This window comes from Galeopterus variegatus, unplaced genomic scaffold (assembly GCF_000696425.1).
Source record: "Galeopterus variegatus unplaced genomic scaffold, G_variegatus-3.0.2 Scaffold2063, whole genome shotgun sequence".
Taxonomy (NCBI): Eukaryota; Metazoa; Chordata; class Mammalia; order Dermoptera; family Cynocephalidae; genus Galeopterus; species Galeopterus variegatus.
The window spans coordinates 415,254-430,466 of NW_007728174.1; the positions used below are offsets into that span (position 1 = coordinate 415,254).

Genomic DNA, 15,213 nt, shown 5'->3' on the forward strand with positions numbered 1-15,213 from the left:
GACTGGAGTTTGCATCAGCACTAATTAACTATGTCACATGGCAGAAGCTACTTAATCTATCTATGTGTCTGTCTCCCCATCAGTGAGATGAGGAGGATTGGGAAAGAAAAAAAAAATCTACCTTGCTTTGATTACTTTTTGGCTATATGGGATTTCATAGATCAACTTTTAATGAGACTTAGTTTCCTTATCTGCAAAATGAGCAGAACAACCCCTATCTCTAAAGGATTGTGAAGATGAGATAAATGTAAATGGTACACAGTAGGTACTCAATAATTGTTAGATGTTACTATTTCAAGCTATCTTCCATCTTTTTGATGGTCAATGGGGTATAAATAATCAGAATGGATATACAGAAAATAAAATTTAGATTTAAATAGAAAACATCTGTGTCAAGTTTACCTGGGGACTTTGTCACTGTCATTTCTGCCAGGGTGTTTGAGTCTGATGCCACCTCCCACATTCTAGAAAGCAGAAGGCTTTCATTATCTGACACCACTGGAGTAAATAATTACCAGGGATCAAATAATGGCACTTCAACTTCCAAGCCTCATGGTTTTGAACAATTTCTATTTTCTTTGTACTTTAGTTTCCTGATCTGTAAAATGGGGACAAGAGTTATATCTGTCACAGAGATCATGATTAAATTAAATGAGATAATACATGTAAAGCGCATAGATTTGTATGTGGTACAAGGTAAAGTATTTAAGAGATGTTAACCATTAGTATTATCCAGAAGCTTTCTGTGCAACTGGAAACTGGAGGGGCAGAGGCTGATTGGGTACATCTCTGCATCATTCATTGACAGCACCATTGGTAGTTTGAAATTGGCCACAGTGGGGGTGTTTATACCATTGTAATTACAAATAGACCCCTTACCTCTCTCCCTACCCAAAGCTGATTGTTAAATGTTCACCAACATGCTGCTGGGTGCACGAAATCCCACTGTGCCACAAGCCTGCCTTTCCACAGCCCTGGCCAGGTCAAAGGCTACCACCCAATCAAGCAGATGGGGAGAAGCAGATACTCTTCCCCTCCTGACCCTGTAGTCTTCACCCCTGTGACAATGTGTTAGGTGCAATATGTATTGTCATGGAACAATATTTCCAGTTGTCAGTTTCACCCCCTACTTCTTGAAGGCTTTCTATAGTCAGGGTTCTTTAATTGTAAGCAACAGAAACAAACTCTAGCAAACAGCAAAATGGGAATTTAAAGGCAGGAAATGAGGGCACTCACAGTCTTGAAAGGAAGTTTGAAGTAAGTGGCTTGGAACAGATAGGTCCCAGGCAGCTGCAGAAACTTCTGGTACCGGGAAACCCCCAGCTGTCTTGCCAGCTGGAATAAACAGTTAAGAAGCAAATTCTTAAAAAGGAGAATCCAATTGACTGAGTTTACATCATATGCCCACTTTCTGGCTGTATGGGGGCAACTAGATTTAGAAATCAACAAAATTAACCACAACTGGGTAGTTTCCCAAAGCAAACCAGATGTTCTTGAAGAATTGGATGCTGTGTGGCCACACTCATGACAAATGTTCACTCTACCTTCTTAGTCTCCCCAGTGGGAAATGTTTTGTGGTCTTTTTCTACAAAGGGGATGGTCATACTAATGAAACCTTGCCTGCATGGTCTTTCAGAGAATGTGACAGCAGCATAGATCTGTGAATAATCCTGAAGTTCACGAGAGCGCTCTTCACAGAGTGTTCTCCATGTGACATGCTCTGGGGAAAGACTTAACTTAATCAGCACTTTTCACCTCCAATTTCTCCCATTTCTGCCTAGGGTCACTAATGTAATGATGGCTTTGATGACAGCTCTGCAGAATCCCCAGGTAGGTATAATCTTGGGATGGTATCATAGGACAATTGGTTTCCTCCCAGGCCCCTGTACATTTCTATAGGCACCAACTAAGCACTCTGGAAAATCTTTTGTAAACCTGTCAGAAGTACTGATACAGGATGTGCTCAGTTTTCCTGGTCTTGGGTTTCAGGATGTACCTCTGGGTCTCCAGACACTTCCTGAGGTCTCAGGCCCCCTGCTCTGAGCTTTCCCCTGGAGTAAAGTCACTCTTGCCAGTTAGACCTATTTTTAGCACCAACACAGGGAAAATGAGACAACAGGGGGCTGGTTTATGCAATCCAGTGGCTGGGCATGCTCAATAGAGAGCACAGAACATTCTGGTGCAATACAATTGGGAACCACTCCCTTAACTGAGTATTCATTATATAGAGAAACTATAAAAGCTGAATCCCAGCCAAAGGCAGGGTTGCTGCTCACCTTCCTGGAGGTGACCCACACTTCCCTGGCTAAGGTGTGTATATGTTACTTTGTATCTAGCTTACTTTCAGCAAGCACCTGCTCTTTCTCTTGAGCCAGCCTGCACTTTGTAGTGAACTTTAAGTATGTTTTTCTGGCTTTTGTGTTACACTTTGATGTCTGTACTGAACTTACTTTTGTGTTAAACTTGGTGTGGGCCCTGCTCAGTCTCTGGAGCATGCTGCACTCTCTCTGTAGAAACTGTATATCTATATCTATTATATTAAACTCGTTCTCACTTTCTACTGTGACTCTGCCCTTGAATTCTTTCCTGTGGTGGAGTCAAGAACCTGGTAAGAGGACGGGGGTGAGTTGAGGCTGACTATCGGGCCCCCTGGACCCTGCCTCTGACATTAGTACTGCTAGACCTTGGTGTGTCTTCCCTACTTTGACTTTCTTTTCTTTTCTATTCCACGTTGTGATTGATTTTGGAAATGCAGTTTTATCCTCTTTTGTTCTTTTGTTTTGTTTTGTTTATAACAGCTTTGTAGATGATGGCCTTGTTTCTTTGACACTATCTGGATGATTGCTCTCTAATAACAAGTTTCTGTGGCTTTTCTTTTGAAGGTCTGCTAAGAGATTGGTTCAGGGAAGAATCAGTAGCAAACCCCAGAGACATGTGGAACCTGCTTTTGATGGAATGGGTGATGGCGGGGGGAGGTCATCAAGTAAGCTTCTTGTGAACTATTGATGTGACAATACCACAGACATGTTGGTGCCTTTAAATGGGGGTATTAAACACAGGATATTTTATTATATAACCACCTTGGGATTGGATGGAAATGGGTAGAAAAGAAGCCACTTCATCTGTCTGTGCTTCCACTTCTTTCTTGTGTCCTTGCAGTCAATTCCTAGTATTTATTGAGTCCCTACTATGTGCTAGGCATCATTCTAAGTGCTTTACATGTGCTAATTCATAAAAAGGTAGGTCTTCTTATCATCCCTGTTTTCAGATGAGGAAACCAAGAGTCAGAGAGCATATGTCACCTGCCCAAGGTCACAGAGACAGAAAATGGAGGAGCCAGGGTTGGAAAGAGAGCCTCCCTCTATAATCCAGCCCTTTATCGCTATGCCATAGTGCCTCCCAAAGGGCAAGAACCATGTTATATTCATCTCCTGCCCTCTGTTCCTGGCACTTAGTAGGTGCCTGCTTACCTCTGCAGCTTCATATCCCCTTATGGGACCACACTCTGTGACCACCCTGGCCTTTCCTTTCTGAATAGCAAGTTCCTTTTTGCAGGCTCTCAAACATGCAATTCCTTCTGATTGAAATGCTTTCCACTCCCTCTTTTCTGCTCTGTGCTGGCTGGCTTCTGCTCATTGCTCTGGTCTCTGTTTAAATGCCACATCCTTCAACCTCCAATGTGAGGTTGTCTCCTATTAACACTCTCATAGGGCCGTGTATTTTCCTGTCATCCTATTTATTATAGTAGTGATTTGCTTAATGTCTGTCTCCTCTACCAGACTTTGCACTCCAGATCAGAAACCATGTCTCTCCAGTTAACTGACCTGTCCCCACCACCTAATACAGTGTCTGATTTAAAGTAAGCGGCCAGGAAATATTTGTGCAGTGAATAGATGCTCAGTGCCTGTTTGCCAAATAAATGAAGGCTTTGAATAAAGCAAGGGAACCAAAGACAGGGTATTATACTTTATACCCAGGGGATGCTGTTCAAAAATAATATAAGGGGCAATCAGAACTTCTTGTTGGTTTTAGTTCTAGGGCACTGATCCAAAAAACTTCTTGCTGTGCCAGGTGTTAACCCTTAGTGGTAGGGTCATGGGAAGGTACGGGGGATTGTTTAGGAGAGGGGCTAGGGTGGTTGGGAAAGTGGAAAGGCACTCTGGGGACTCAGAGCAGTAAATGTTTACTAATTGAGCTGGGCGTATTCCAATAGTCTAATAACGAACATAACGGTACTGATATATGCAGCACATACCTGAGCCATGAGTAATCACGTGAAAAAATAACCCAACAGGGATTTCATATGCAGCACCCACTTCTGAACCACTAAGTCCAGAGTCATTACAGTAATTTTTATGGCATGAGTCATGTATCCAGAATCATAGTATCAGAAAAGACACACACTTTATGTGGAGTTAGGTCATGAATGTTGTATTATAGGGAGACTTGGGCTAGGTCCCAACTACAAACAGGTGGAGGAGAAGGGAGCCAAGCAGCAATTTTTTTTTTGAAATCTTTTATTAGCTCAGTGCCTTGAGGAGTCAAAGATGTTTAACCTCTCTTTTCATTAGCATTTTTGATTTTGCTAGTAGATCACTACAGATAGACTCCCTAAATGATGAAATCAAATGTACTGCCTCTGGAAATGCAAGGTTGAGTTCAGGTGTGATGGCAAAGGCTTTGTTTTCTTTGAAATGTTGGCAGAGTGTGGTCTTCAGTGTCAAGGGGTCAAAGATCAAGTGGTGATGGCTGGACTTTACAGAGTTGGGAGTTGTGGCAGAAGCAAGACGCTGACTACAAATGGAAAGTAATTTTCCCTGGAGTTACTTGACCTTTCTTTAATCCTTAATGTAACCTGCAGAGGCACTAGCTCTTTTCTTGCAACGTGGCATCATTTTGCTGGCTCTGATGCTGATTGAAGGTCAATCTGAGGGTTATGCGTACCAGAGGCAAAGGCTGCTCCATTGCCACTCTACCATGTGATTCTTTTTAACAATCCCTCCCCTTTCCTCTTGCTCCCAATCTTTCCCTTTTTTCTTTTAATCATTTTACTGGCTTGTATCTCAAACTTGCTAGTGGCAAACAGAACTGAATTTGTTATTGACTCCTGGGTCACTTGTTTCATGGATTATTTCAGATCAAATCCTATTAAAGTAAATGTCTTCACTGTGGGGAAATCTCTCTGAATAACCAAATAGGGCATCTAATCCTCAAGTAAGGGCCAGCTTTTTGCAAGCGGGATTTGATAGCAGGGTTTAGAAGGAGCTCAGGTGGACTTTGTTTCTAGCAATAAGGCAAACTACATGACCTAAAAACCTTCCCTCTGTAAAACACCTATAAATGTTTTATAAAATATAACAAACATCTTTTTAAATGCAGAGCTGAGCTCATAAAAATGTAAGGAGAATCCCCAGGGGTCCCAAACAAAGGGAGAACCAAAAGCAGACTGATAGGTGTGAACTGAAACTGGGGCTGCCCTGATTTTTTTGCGTGTGCTTGCTTTTTATAAACAGATTCGGTTTAATGTGCCCCAGCGGGAGAGAAAGGTGGATCTTTCCAAGACCCTCCATAAAGCCAAGACCTTCAAAAGGCAGCAAAGGGAGATGTGAAAGGAGATTGCTTGTCTTAGCCTGAACTTTGGTTGGGGAAAAATAAAAGTCTCTGGGAAGATTCCTCAGGTCATCACATGTTTGTTATTTAAATTTACACTACCTGTTAGACCTCAACATTCAGGCAAAATGATTAATATAAAAGTGAGCCAGTTCTGGCTTTTACCCTGGGGTGCCTGACACAAGGAAATGAAAATATCTCTAAGGACACATCTTCAACCCAAGCAAAATGGGAGTCTCACAGATAAAATCCTGCCTGAACATGAGTTTACAATCTTAAATTACAAAATACAAAGTCTCCATGAGTCAGGTTGCCAGAATTAGGAAAACAGAACAAAACAGAATTTCCAGTTAACTTTGAATTTCAGATAAATAATAAATAAAGTTTTTGACATTTTTATTTACAATTTATTTTTAAAGTTATTTTTCATAAAACATAGAAGGGTAAATCCAAGAAATGGAGTGTTCACACCAAGACTTTTCAAAGACTGTTTTACCTAAAGGTATTAATCTCTCATTAGTCAAAGGATACAAAATTTCAATTTCAATTAGGAAAAAATAATTCAAGAGATCTATTGTTCAGTATGGTAGTTCTAATTAATAACAGCATATTATATACCTGAAAATTGCTGACAGTAGATTTAAAGTGTTCTCACCACAAAAAAATAAAGCTGTGAGGTAACACATATGTTAATTAGCTCTATTTAGCCATTCCATAATGTATACATATTTTAAAACATCATGTTGTATACTATAAATATATGTATATATATCTAAATATATATTTTATATGTATTTAAATAATACTCATCATATACAAATAATTTTTAATATAAGCATATACCAAATATTGCATGCAACATGTGTGTACTTAAAGATTGTTTATTGCATATCTGAAAATTTAAATTTGATGGGTGTCCTGTATTTTAAGTGGTAGCTCTGTATGTACAAAAGTCAGGAGACATAAGAATAGCAGAATTAGACTACCCTAGAACTTCAGATACTAGAGTAATCAGATGTATACTTTTAAGTGATTGAATACATGAAAGAAGGTCTTGAAAACATAGAAAAAAAGAAGACAAGATAAAAATGGCCAGGAAATCTTGAAAAAAGCCAAATAAGACTTTTGGAAATGAAAAAATAAAGTCATTGAATTTAAACAGACAAATAAAACAAGCAAAACTTCAGGGATGGATTAAACAGAGGCTTAGACACATTGGAGGGAAAGCTAGTTAACTAGAAGACAGATCTAAGTACCCAGATGACTGCACAGAAAGATATAGACATCAAAAATCTGTGACAGAGGTTGGACCATGGAGGATGAAAGGATGACCTAACATACACTCAACAATATTTCTAGGAGAGAACAGAAATAATAAGAAATAGAAAATAATTCAAGAGATAGTGACTGAAAATTTTCCTAGAGTGGAAAAAAAAAAAAAACCCCACAAAAAACCCAGCTATATAAAAATGCATCATAATGAAATTACAGGACATCAAAGACAAGGGAAAGAACATAAAATAATTAGAAAAGAATAATATACATATATATATAATTTTTAAAAAAGAAGAAAAAAAAAGGAAGTCAAAGGGGCAAAAGTATATAACCCACTCTTCGGCACCAGACAAATGTCTTCAAGCCACAGCCCTCATCTAGCCATGTGGGCAGTTTACTTGACTCCATTAAGCCTTATTTTCCACATCTGTAAAAGAAATATTTGGTCGATAGCTATCATTGCTAATTCTCATAACAACCCTGCAAACTGCCTAACTCAAAGCCTTGTTTGTTAGTATGTATTCAGCAAGAAGTAGGTATCAATAACGACAGAACAAATTTCCCCAGGATATTAATTCCTACCATACCCTCCCCATGCACCCAACCTCAGGATAATTCATATATAAGTGTATGTCATATTGCAGGAAGCAAATAGCATCCTTGCTGGAAAAAGTTAAGCCACTACCATGGGGCCCCCTCAATCCTCCAGGACAAGCTGTAGAAATCATGCCTCCCTGCATTCAGCAGAACATCTGTAGATTGTTCAGGGAGTGATTACCAAAATTCTTCTCTTTGTACCCTCCTTTTCTTCAAGCCTTCCCTAAAATTTATTTTTTCCTTTTTGTCTTTTTTACTGACCGGTAACGGGATCGCAACCCTCGGTGTCACGCCCATACCGGGGACCGGCAACGAGATCGCAACCCTCAGTGTTGCGCCCGCACCATGCTCAGCCAGTGAGCGGAACCGGTCTCCACATGGGATCCGAGCCCTAGGCGGGAGCACCGCTGCACTCTCAAGCGGCGCACTCTCCAGTGCGCCACCGGGCCGGCCCCTTCCCTAAAATTTAAAGATAAACATACGGCCAACTCGTAAGCCTTCCTTGACCTCCCCCCAAATGAGCTACATGGTCCCGATGACATTCTCTACCACAGACAGCATTTATCGCGCTTCGTTCCTGCTCGATGCTTTTCCATCTTTTCCTCTAGATTCTAAGCTCTATGAAGGCAGATTCTCACCTATCTTGCTCACCATTGAATCCATGGTGCTTAGCTTATGGCTTGGGACTTTTTAGGAGGTGTCTGAAAAGTAATTGAATGTACAGGTAGAGAAAAGAAACTGGAAGTTAGGGATGGAAGTCATTTTCATAGTTGCTGTACATAAAAAATATGGCATTTTTCTACAGTTGAAAGAGACTCTGGAGGCTATGCAGTCTTTCCATTGCTTTTTCAGATTAGAGAAATGTGGAGTTCATCAATTTATCTGAAGGTCTAGGGCTATTAAATAGTGGAAATCAGATTCAGATGCAGTTCTGCCAGTTCCCAAACAACACTGCTTCAGCTCTATTATGTTGCTCTATCATGACCAAGACCATGGCTGTGTAAGCAAAAGATGCTAGACACACACACACACACACACACACACACACACACACACACACAGCAAACACTGTATGATTGCACTTGTATGAAATATTTAGGCAAATTCATAGAGACAGAAAGTAGATTAGAGGTTACTAGAGGATGGGAGAAGGGAGAAATGGGGACTTACTGTTTAATGGGTACGCAGTTTTTTGGGGCGTGATGAAAAAGTTTTGGAAATAGTGGTATAGTTGCACAACATTGTGAGTATACTTAATGCCACTGAATCGTGCACTTAAAAATGATTAAAAGGGAAAATTTTGTTATATATGTATATTATCACAACTAAAAATATATAAGATCATGACTTTGGTTGTTCCCCACTTGCCTTGTCTCTCCAGGCCACTTGTGGAATGGGGACAAAGTCTTTAATGAAAATTAAAGAATATATCATTTGAGGAAGGTGTAAACAGGCAGAGATAATGCATGGTGTATGGTCTTTGGATTAAAAGTGACACATTTCTATTATTAACTCACCATTTCTTAGCAAAGTAAAATCTGTGAGTTGGTACTGGAAAACTGCCAGTTCTATAAGCTACATAATTTTTCTGGATAGTGTGTAAAATAATTGTTAAAACCATAAAAGATACCATATGGCACTGAAGAAAAGGAAAAAAGGAGTTATCTTTTGTTGTTGTTACTCGATTAACAATTAGTTCTCTATTCTTCCCCACCCCTCCAAATTAAGGTGCCATTAAGAGAAAAATTTCAAAAGTGTCAATAAGACATATATAAAATGGAAAGAAAGTTGAAAAGATAAATAAAATAGGCATTCCTTTAGCTATATTTGGTAGAGTCCTGCGGAGAAAAAAAATTCCAGCTAGGCAGCATTGAGACATAGTTTATTAATGCAGTTTCCCCCACAGCAGGACACAGAAGGAGAAACTGGTAAAACAGTCACATTAAAAAATTATGACTCTTACATCTGATCTTTATGAATACACAGAAAAGAAACTGCCCTCTTGAGTCGTCCTTGGGCCATGTTGAGGCAGAGATGTAAAGGATTTTTTCTTTTACTCCAAAGCACTGTTTGCTCACACATAGTTGGAACAGACTGAAAGTTACTGCCCACATTTAGGGGATTTAAAAAGTATTTATAAAAAGACCCTGTGTAAGATTTTTGGTGGTTCTCCCAATTACATTTTGAAATTAAGCACTTTAGTCTTTGTTCTCAAAAATACGCAAAATTGAAATCTGCTCATAGTCTCTCTGGAAAAAAATTGTTTTAGGTGGTAACGAGTTATAAGTGGAATTTCCCTAGAACCTTACAGCTGGAAGGGAGCTTACTCATCACCTAATCCAGTGTTTTGCATAGTGCAGGCTCTGCCCCATTGGTGAGTTATGAAATCAATTTAGAGGGTCGCAATTAGCATTAGGAAGTAGAGGAGGAGGTGGACTAGAATAAAACTGAATAAAAGAGAAAAAGCGTGTTACACATACTATTTTGTGAAACTTTTGTTTCAGTTGTATGAGTGTGTGTGTCCTGGGTCACAATGTAAACTGTGAGTTTTGGTTCAAAAAAATTGGAAATTACTAATTAAATTAAATACCTTCCTGTTCCAGGTAAGACACCTGAGCCAGAGAGGGGAAATGAAGTTCTCTAATCACACAGTGAGTCAGAAGTAGCCGGGGTCTCCTAACTCCCGGTATCCTTTCCATTAGACTCTAATGACCAAAATATGGTTGGAGGTGGATATCAGCCCTTGCCCTGAGGGTCTCCAGACCACCTTGACATTCTACTCCATTCTGGAGCATCCCCTGTGCTTCAGGATCAACTGGACTCCCTTTTCTCCTCTGGCACTCCTACTGCCCTTCTACCACTTGAGATCAGTGGTTCTGTGGGACAGGGCAGGAGTGTGGAGGGGCAGATAATCAGTGCCCAGGCTTGGATGATCCATGACTCATGGACAACTCATGGTAGCCCAGAAGGTGCAAAATTCCACAGCTCACTGCTCCCTGGAGCTGATGAGCCACATGAGAAACAGAATTACAGCCCCCTGTGAAAAAGACGGAGGGACATATGAGGACTCACATTCTCAGAAACAAGACAACCAGCTGACAATTGTGGGCTCTAGGCAATTCCTGCCAAATTCATGCACTCTAGCTGGGTTTACTGAGTCAAAACAGAAGCATGTAGAAAATGTTGTATAACCGCAGAGAGCAGAATTATGAAAGAGGATCCTTCCTGGGACTCAAGGTGCCTCTGGTTTGGACTTAGAGGAGAAATTATCTACCCTACCAGTAAACAAACACGTAATTGCATTCACTATGTGTCAGGCACTATTCTGAGAATATTATAAATATTTACTCATTTAATCCACATGATCAACCTCTAGGCTTTAGAGGACTCTCCTAGCTGCAGTTGTAGGCAGAAGGTTGAGAAGTTTTGAGATGTGTTAAAATAATTTGTTTTGTTTCCCGATTCAAAGACAGGAGAGTAAGTATGCTTAATAGAGTTTAGAACTATGTCATTGACAAAGTGAATTAATCCAGTCAAATTCAGGGAGAAAAGGTCAACTGCCTACTTTCTCTTGGCAGAAGGAATTGGGAAGAGAATTATTCTTGCAAGGATTCATCACTTTTTGATGCTTTCCAGAAGTAGTGATGGATTTGCAATGAGCCATCTACTGTTTTTTCATAGTATAGATGTCTTGGTGCATGGGGTCTGCTTGGGTCCTGGCAACACCCACTCAAACACATGTGGAGGTCAAACCTGCACCCTTGGCTTTATGAACCAGTGCCTTGCATAGTGCTGGAAGAGGGCCCTCATAAGTAACTTGTTAAATTATTACCACACACCGAAAACTGATCCCAAGCTTGGAAACAGCTAGATTTGACTTTGATGATAATTAGAAGTTTACTGAAGTGTAAGAAGGGGAAGAATTTTTTTTTTCTAAACAGAGGAATAGGAAGTGAGTTTTTTTAAGTACCTATTATGTGCCTGTATGTTTTGTATGTTAACATTTAAATTCCACAATGCTCTGATTGGATCTCCATTTCACAGATGAGGGAGCTAAGTAAATGACTTGCTGAAGGTAAACAGGTAAGAGGCAGAATTCAGAATCTAGTCTGCCTGCAGAACCCATTACTTTTTTCAAATCATGCTGTAGCCTGAAATTTTTTTTATTTGAAAAATTATTTGTTCATAACAGCATTCACTGACCATGGCAAAACTTTAATTGATCTTTCCATGCCAAAGCCTACCGATTATTCACAAAGAATATCAACAGTTAAAACCCATTCTCTGTAATTAAGTCTTGGTTCCCTTAACAACTCCACCATGTAATTAAACTTACTTCTTGAACAGGCTGATATGGTTCACTAAAGAATCTGAGAAGAGCCATTTAAATTATGTTCAGTTTCTTGCTCTGGTTTAACCATGGTCAAGTCTGGGCTTGGAACGGAAGTTTAGGAAGAATGTAGAGTATGCTGTTGGCCCAGAACTCATCAGTGCTGAAGCTATGTGGGAGTCAGGGTGTACTTCCTGTGCAATCTGGAAACTTCTAACTTATTTCTGCTCATTGTTTTCTTCGATGAACGTGTTGAGTAAAAACACAGTTTGCTGAATATTTATCCTTTTCTTGGAGCGGCCTCCATTAACGTAGGCAGCATATCTAATAGTTAATAATCATCAGAAATGGAAAATGTTTCTTTTTGAAAGGTGTAATATGAGGTCTCATACTAACCATTTCTTGAAAAAATATATTTGCCATTATCAGTACATTCTGTGGCTCTACTGTGAAAAAATTTGGCTTACACCAAAAATAGTTTAGAAATATTTTTTTTTCAGCTGATTTGGCTTAGCATAAGGAACTGAAAACATAAGGATGACATTTAATAGTTAAATTACACACTACCTTGTAATGCAGAGTGAGAAGGGGAACCCACAGCGATTTAATATCTTCATGAGTCTATAAAACCCTAGGTTTACAAATGCAAGTCAAATAAAAATCTATTAAAGTTGTAACCAAAAGTTACTTTGAGTTAAAGGTCATTAAATAAAAAGATAATAGGCGAGATCACTTGGGCCCACATACCAAATAGAATGCCAAAATAAAACACCAATGGGGCAATAAAACAAAAAGGGTAAAAAATCAAAAAATATTTTCTAAGTTTGAAGTCCCCCAAAAGTAGGGGCCCAAATGTCATATACGAAATACTGTATACTTTCTTGGTCTCACAATGGCTGCTTTGAGGGGTCTATGCAGTTAGTGCAGTTAGTACCCGAAAAACAATACAACCTCTTTGGAGAACTGGGTGAGTCCAGATGTTGGAGATTAGGATCTCCTGAATGCAATGGAATTTATGCCAGGAGATTAAAGAACTAATTTATGACTTTCTCTACCTGTTTGCAGTATGTGCTTAGCTTATTATCTTTACACTCTGTGATGCACAATAATTACAACGCTGAAAATAATGTGCAACATGTGACCACTGTAGTTAAGTTTAAAAAGGGGGCATTCGTCATATTTTACTCTGCACATCTGGTTCTATCATATTTGACAAATGATTAATATAGGAATATGTTACAGTAAAATCCTTTAATATCAAAGTTTTATTTGCCAGGAAATAGAACACTTTCCTCCTATCTCTCCCCCACCTCCCTCCACATTCTAGGCTGAACTCAGATTTCCAGCACTAGGGTTCATCTGAGTGAGGACAGGGAATCTGCTTGTCTTTGTTCGATTCTCTAAGTCTCCCAGTCACAGCTGGGGTGGATATGCATCCATTGTTTTAAAAGCACATCTGCAAGGGAGAAAGCCTAAAGCTTATCCTGAGAGCACATGGGGCATCAGATATCTCTCAATAGTTAAAACCACAAGGATTAAATTCTAAATTTTAAACTCCCTTTTATTGAAATATAAGTTTGTTTAGTATATTTACACCACACTTTATGCACATATATACATAGAAGGCAAATTCTCTCAAATAAAAAAGTTTTTCTTAATAAAAAATTAAAATAAAAACAAAGTAAAGTGCATGAAACTGATTTTTTTTTTTCTGGTGAACATCATCATTGTCAATTTTGGTGGCTGGGAGGGGGAGGAAGAAGAAATTCATTATTTTACTCAGTGAATACAGCTGGTCCTGAATTCATAGCCTTCAGGCCAAAATGACAAGAGGTCAGGAATGAGTCAGACAAATTGTCATAGTCTGCTGGGCTCCCCAGAGTCAGGAGGTCCTGCACTCTTTGTCCTATCGGAAGCCGTCCTCCTACTCTGAACAGTGATCTCACCATCACGGCGCTGGAACAAAGGGAGAACACAGGAAGGGGGCTCCACCAGCCAATGTCACAGCCCTGCTCCCGGGCCACCAGCGCTGCATTTGGTAGAAAATTTCAAGAATTAGCTCAACGGCTCAAACGGAAGTTTTCCTTTTTCAGAAAGGGAATGGGGTGGGGGTGGGGGGGGTCCAGGAATTGGGTGCACCTCCCAGAGACAGCCACCCGGGGGGGCCAAACCCAGCAGCCAGTTTCTTCTAATCCAAGCTCTGCGTTGGCACAGAAAATAATCCTTTTATAAGCTGGGTGGAGGGAATGCTACACTTCTCGCCTCTGTGAGTTTCTCCTCCCAGAACTTTGAAAGGGAACAGCGTGGGACTGAAGGAAAGGGGCGGGTGGGTGAAGCTGAAATTTTTAGACACCTTTGCGCTCAGGCCACTGGCTGGGTGTTGGCCGGGTGGTCCCATAAGGTGGTAGAGGGGATGGCCCTTCCCCCAACATCCGTACTCCAGTCCCGGGTCTCTCTCTTCCTCCGGGTGATGCTAAGTCCCCGGCCGCCGGCCGTACTTGGCCTTACAGTGCAAAATGTGCTTGGCTAGGAAGTCGAGGCGGTGCTGTAGCAGCTGAGCGTGGGGGTCGGCGAGCGCGGCCAGCTCGGGGAAGCGAGGCTCGTGACGCCGGTAGAGGCGCAGCAGCCGGGCCGCCGCGTCCTGCCCGCGGTGCAGCTCCAGGACGCGCCGCGCAGTCCGCTCGCGGAACACGCACACTGATTGCAACAGCGGCTCGTTATACTTGTCCCACATGCCTGCTACCCGGTAGCCGTGCACTAAGCCTGCTTCGTTGTCCAGAAAGACCAGCGCCCCACCGGGACCGCGGTGCAGGTTGCTGGTGGCGCGCTGCATAACACGCGGGTCCCACTGCAGGCTGAAGAGGTTGCTTACGAGCCGGTCGAAGTTGGCTGTCAGATAGTCGAAGAGGATCAAGTCGGTCCATTGCACCAGGTCCACCAGCTCCGTCTGGCTGAGGTTAGCCAGCTCGCCGCCAGCGTCGTGCAGGGGCCGCAGACGGCCGTCCTCCGAGCGCCAGGGAGCGGGCACCACCACGTCCGTGAGGTTGGGCAGCCAGCGGGTCAGGCTCACTACGCTGCCCTCGGTCCAGTGCGCAGCGCGCAGCTCCTCCTGCACCTGCGCCCACTGCGCACCCCGCGCCTCCACGCGGGCCAGTGCCAGCGGCGGCACGTGGCGCTGGAGGCCCAGCAGGCGCGCCAGGTAGTAGGACAGGGCCTCGCCCTGGATCTGCTCCGGGTTGATACCGTAGCGCACGCAGGCGCGGGTGCCGTCGGCAAAAAGGGCCAGTCTGTTGGAGCTGCGCCCGCAGCCCCCGCGCTCCAGGGCCACCACACGGGCGCAGCGGGCTGCCTCCAGCCAAGACGACGCCTGGGCCTCCGAAAAGCCCCGGGGCACCTGCTCC

At 41.8% G+C, this 15,213-nt stretch overlaps 1 protein-coding gene across 1 annotated transcript in view; it reads right to left on the reverse strand.

Annotated features, from left to right (window-relative positions):
* Window positions 1-13,347: 13,347 nt before the first annotated feature.
* FJX1 (four jointed box 1 (Drosophila)) overlaps window positions 13,348-15,213 on the reverse strand; it is an 8,104-nt gene continuing 6,238 nt past the window's right edge. The window contains exons 2-3 of the mRNA XM_008580303.1: window positions 14,166-15,209; window positions 13,348-13,841 (exon numbers count right to left, since the gene is read on the reverse strand). Of these exons, the coding sequence (XP_008578525.1) occupies window positions 14,286-15,209 (924 nt within the window). The 3' untranslated portion in view covers window positions 13,348-13,841; window positions 14,166-14,285. The remainder of the gene's footprint in view (window positions 13,842-14,165; window positions 15,210-15,213) is intronic.